The following is a 5721-nucleotide window of genomic DNA, read 5'->3' on the forward strand; positions in this document are numbered from 1 at the left end:
GAATACCTTCTTAAATGAACAGTGCAAAGAAATAGAAGAAAACAACAGAATAGGGAGGACCAGAGATCTCTTCAAGAAAATTGGAGATATGAAGGGAATGTTTCATGCAAAGATGGGCATGATAAAAGACCATAATGGCAGGGACCTAACAGAGGCAGAAGAGATTAAGAAGAGGTGGCAAAACTACACAGAAGAACTATACAAGAACGAGTTTAATGTCCCAGATAACCACGATGGGGGGGTCACCGACCTTGAGCCAGACATCCTATAATGTGAAGTGAAATGGGCTTTAGGAAATCTTAGCAACAACAAAGCTAGTGGAGGTGACAGTATTCCAGCTGAGCTATTCAAAATCTTAAAAGACGATGCAATAAAAGTGCTACACTCAATTTGCCAGCAAATTTGGAAAACTCAACAGTGGCCACAGGATTGGAAAAGGTCAGTTTGCATTCCAATTCCAAAGAAAGGCAATGCCAAAGAATGTTCAAACTATCGCACCATTACACTCATTTCACATGCTAGTAAAGTTATGCTTAAAATCCTACAAGCTACACTCCAGCAGTATGTGGATCGAGAACTACCAGAAGTACAGGCAGGATTTCGAAGAGGCAGAGGAACTAGAGATCAAATTGCCAACATATGCTGGATCATGGAGAAAGCTAGGGAGTTCCAGAAAAACAGTATATCTACTTCTGCTTCATTGATTATGCTAAAGCCTTTGATTGTGTGGATCACAATAAATTGTGGCAAGTTCTTAAAGAGATGGGAGTACCAGACCATCTTATTTGTCTCTTGAGAAACCTATATGTGGGTCAAGAAGCAACAGTGAGAACTGGACATGGAACCACTGATTGGTTCAAAATTGGGAAAGGAGTCCGGCAAGGCTGTATACTGTTGCCCTGCCTATTTAACTTATATGCAGAGCACATCATGAGAAAGGCAGGGTTAGATGAATCAAAAGTTGGAATTAAGATTGCAGGGACAAATATCAACAACCTAAGATATGCAGATGATACCACTCTAATGGCAGAAAGTGAAGAGGAACTAAAGAGCCTCTTGATGCGGGTGAAGAAGGAGAATGCAAAAGTTGGCTTGAAACTCAACATTAAGAAAACCAAAATCATGGCATCCGGCCCTCTCAATTCCTGGCAAATAGATGGGGAAGAAATGGAGGTAGTGACAGATTTTATTTTCCTGGGCTCCAAGATCACCTCAGATGGGGACTGCAGCCAAGAAATTAAAAGACGCTTACACCTGGGGAGGAAAGCTATGGCAAATCTAGACAGCATACTAAAAAGCAGAGACATCGCCCTGCCAACAAAAGTGCGTATAATCAAGGCCATGGTTTTCCCAGTTGCAATGTATGGATGTGAAAGTTGGACCATAAGAAAGGCTGAGCACCAAGGAATTGAGGCCTTTGAACTATAGTGCTGGAGAAGACTCCTGCAAGTCCCTTGGACTGCAAGGTGTTCAAACCGGTCAGTCCTAGAAGAGATCAACACCGACTGCTGTTTAGAAGGCCAGATCCTGAAGTTGAAACTCAAATACTTTGGCCACCTAATGAGAAGGAAGGACTCACTGGAGAAGGGCCTAATGCTGGGAAAGATTGAGGGCAATAGAAGAAGGGGACGACAGAGAATGAGGTGGATGGATGGAGTCACTGAAGCAGTAGGCGTGAACTTAAACGGACTCCAGAAGATGATAGAGGACACGAACACCTGGAGGAACATTGTCCATGGGGTCGCGATGGGTCGGACACGACTTCGCAATTAACAACAACAACAAAGTATAGGGGGTACCTTGCTCAATAGTAGTAACTGTGAGAGGGATCTCAGAGTCCTAGTGGACAATCACCTAAATATGAGCCAGCAGTGTGCTGCAGCTGCCAAAAAGGCGAACACAGTGCTAGGCTGCATTAACAGAGGGATAGAATCAAGATCACGTGAAGTGTTAATACCACTTTACAATGCCTTGGTAAGGCCAGACTTGGAATACTGCATCCAGTTTTGGTCACCGCGATGTAAAAAAGATGTTGAGACTCTAGAAAGAGTACCGAGAAGAGCAACAAAGATGATTAGGGGACTGGAGGCTAAAGCATATAAGGAACGGCTGCTGGAATTGGGTATGTCTAGTTTAATGAAAAGAAGGACGAGGGGGGACATGATAGCAGTGTTCCAATATCTCAGGAGCTGCCACAAAGAAGAGGGAGTCAAGCTATTTTCCAAAGTGCCTGAAGGCAGGACAAGAAGCAACGGATGGAAACTAATCAAGGAGAGAAGCAACCTAGAACTAAGGAGAAACTTCTTGACAGTTAGAACAATTAACCAGTGGAACAACCTGCCTTCAGAAGCGGTGAATGCTCCAACACTGGAAGTTTTTAAGAAGAGACTGGACAGCCATTTGTCCGAAATGGTATAGGGTTTCCTGCCTGAGCAGGGGGTTGGACTAGATGACCTCCAAGGTCCCTTCCAACTTTATTATTATTATTATTATTATTATTATTATTATTATTATTAAAAAGAAACCCCCAAATCAGAAAGCTCTCTCCACTTTACATAATTATGCAAATTTTGCAAGCCTTGGACAGGCATGCAACATAAAATGTGATCTTCTGGCTGCCAAAGTATTACTTTAACTCCTCCTGTCTTTCAAGAAATTAAATTTTTGCTTTGGAACACTCATATAATAATAATAATAATAATAATAATAATAGTAATAATAATAATAGTAATAGTAATAGTAATAATAGTAATAATAGTAAAGTTGGAAGGGACCTTGGAGGTCATCTAGTCCAACCCCCTGCTCAGGCAGGAAACCCTATACCATTTCGGACAAATGGCTGTCCAGTCTCTTCTTAAAAACTTCCAGTGTTGGAGCATTCACCCCATTTTTATCCAAGACGCACTTGGATGGTTCATTTGTCCATTTCTCTCTTGCAATCTTATACACAGATTTTGAGACTTTTTGAGACTACCTGCAAAGAACTTAATGATCTATTTAATTGACTCACCTTGTCAATGAAGGATGCAAACTTGTTGTTGAGGGTCTTGATCTGTTCCCTTTCATGCTGCCGCACTTTTTGAATCTCAGGGTCAATCTCTAAGTGCAGCGGTGATAGGAGGTTGGGATTGACAGTCACTTTCTGGATGCCCCCAGGAGAAACCATGGGACCCATTCTTCCTCCACCACCATAGCTTCCCACTCCTAAAGATAAACCATAACCTCCAGCTCCATAGCCATATCCATCGCCACTACCAAATCCACCACCACCACCACCACCAAAACCTAGGCCACCCCCAAAGCCTCCTCCAAAGCCACCATGGCTGATTCCAAAAGAGATTCGTTTGCTACCCTCCAGATTGTAGAGGCTTCTACTACCAAAGCCCCCACCCAATCCTGTGCTTCCCTTCACACCTCGGGGTAATGAAACTGAGCTGAAACTAGCTTTTGTCCCACCGGGAATGACAGCAGTGGAAGAGGTATATCCCCGTGAAGTCCTAATCCCTCCCCCAGATCTAGAACTGAATTGCCTACTCATTGTGTCTAATTCAAAGAGTGCTAAAAGAGCTGAGCAAAAGGTGGGCTAAAGAAGAGAGACACAAAGAGAGAGAAGGACAACACACCCCTCTCTGAAGTGCAGAGTTGGTTTCCCCTCTCTATATATACATCTATATGTGGAGATGGGCTTGGCTGGAATTAGATAATTAATTAAGAATAAGATCATTACTGGGCTGGGTTTTATCTGGCAGCAATAAAAAAACCCCTTCAACTTGTCTCAAAGGTGCCTTTGAAGTGAAGAGCTACCTTAAAATTGCTTAGCTCGTAGGCTTACACGGCACAAAAACCATGTAAGCTAACACATTAATTTTCCCACCACTACCTCTACACATAAACCAAAAAATAATTAACAGCTGATTCTTTAAAAAATCATTTGCTTTAATTGTGGGTGGTTATTATTCAGCGCCATACTTCAAAGCTATATAGAGGTTCCCCCCTCCCCTGCCACCAGGGGTGAAAATCTAAAATCTATAGCACAGCATAGGTATTGCAGATGGCTGATTGCTTCTCCTGAGGGGAATTTGATACAATTCTCTTGCTTTCTGCTCAGGATATGTTTGAAAGAGTTTCCCCATTTCTTGGAACAGGAAAAGTTCTTTTTCTAGCCTTTGGCCAATCTCATCCATTGCTTTAGACAACAAAATTCCAGCTTTTGGTCCTGTAACTCAGAAAGGCTATCTTTTAATAATAATAATAAAGTTGGAAGGGACCTTGGAGGTCATCGAGTCCAATCCCCTGCTCAGGGAGGACACCTTACACCATTTCGGACAAATGGCTGTCCAATCTCTTCTTAAAAACTTCCAGTGTTGGAGCATTCACTGCTTCTGGAGGCAGGTTGTTCCATTGATTAATTGTTCTGTCAGGAAGTTTCTCCTTAGTTCTAGGTTGCTTCTCTCCTTGATTAGTTTCCACCCGTTGCTTCTTGTCCTGCCTTCAGGCGCTTTGGAGAATAGCTTGACTCCCTCTTCTTTGTGGCAGCTCCTGAGATATTGGAACACTGCTATCCTGTCCCCCCTCGTCCTTCTCTTTGTTAAACTAGACATACCCAATTCCAGCAGCCGTTCCTTATATGCTTTAGCCTCCAGTCCCCTAATCCAGGGCTTTTCAACCTTTTCATAGATTGTACCACTTTTAGGATGTGACAATATTTGAGTACCACCAGTGCTTAGCAAGGTGTCAAAAACTTGATGACTAAAAAAAGGGGGGAGATTTTGGGTTTTGCTGATTAGATTCATTTGTTGTTATAGAAATTGCTAGTTTATAATATTATGGAAAAGTAAAAAGTTGAGGTTCAATGTTAATGTTTCCTTCTACTGCAACAGAGGAAGTCTGTTTTTTTCCCTTCTCCCCCTCACTTTTTCCTCCCCACTGTGTCCTACTATTTGCTTTTGTATTTTTGTATTTTATTCTATAATCTAATAAAATATTACAAGCTGTATAAAAAAATAAAAAGTACCAGTTTTAATTTCTTCGGTGGCTGTTCCTTTGCTGAATCATTTTCCCTTTGCACTGACAAATGTATGATGAATGTATCCATGTTTATTAATATGCACCACTACCAGCTAGTTCAGGGGTCTTCAAACTTGGCACTTTTAAGACTTGTGGACTTCAACTCCCAGCATTCCTCAGCCCTCATGGCTGGTTGAGGAATTCTGGGAGTTGGAGTCCACAGGTCTTAAAGTTGCTAATTTTGTAGACTCCTGAGCTAGCTGGTCGGCCCTTCTTCCTCTCTCCCTTCTGAGCTCTTCCACAGTGTAATAAGAACGCACCCCCCAATCCCTTCTCTGTACCCTTAGTTAAAGACACAGGAATCAAGTGCAAAGCAAGAAAGGCTCACAAAATAAGCCTCCAGTTTTTTTTCTCTTTAAGCTGCCTCAGGCATGTCACTGTCACAATGTTGCAATCCTAGACTGAAAGGCTCTGGCAATTGCAAAAAGCTTTAGCTTTAAATTAAGCCTCTTTACCTTCAAAGAAAACTTTCTAAAAGCCATAGACAGACTCAATTAAAGGGGGTAAAACTAATCTCATTTGTTTAAAGGGATTTATTATTTATTTATTATTTAAATTTATATACCGCCCTATCTCCCTTACGGGACTCAGGGCGGTGAACAGGCAATAATAAAAATCACAATAAATATTGAATAAAAAGCCTGCTCTAAAATA

The 5721-nt window shown here is 41.8% G+C and overlaps 1 protein-coding gene across 1 annotated transcript in view; it reads right to left on the minus strand.

Moving 5' to 3' along the window:
- LOC107285020 (keratin, type II cytoskeletal 5-like) overlaps positions 1 to 3538 on the minus strand; it is a 25404-nt gene extending 21866 nt beyond the window's left edge. Inside the window, exon 1 of the mRNA XM_029283564.1 lies at positions 3011 to 3538. Coding sequence (XP_029139397.1) covers positions 3011 to 3538 — 528 coding nt within the window. The remainder of the gene's footprint in view (positions 1 to 3010) is intronic.
- Positions 3539 to 5721: the final 2183 nt, after the last annotated feature.

Source organism: Protobothrops mucrosquamatus, unplaced genomic scaffold (assembly GCF_001527695.2).
Source record: "Protobothrops mucrosquamatus isolate PMUCROS unplaced genomic scaffold, P.Mucros_1.0 scaffold_67, whole genome shotgun sequence".
NCBI classification, from domain to species: domain Eukaryota; kingdom Metazoa; phylum Chordata; class Lepidosauria; order Squamata; family Viperidae; genus Protobothrops; species Protobothrops mucrosquamatus.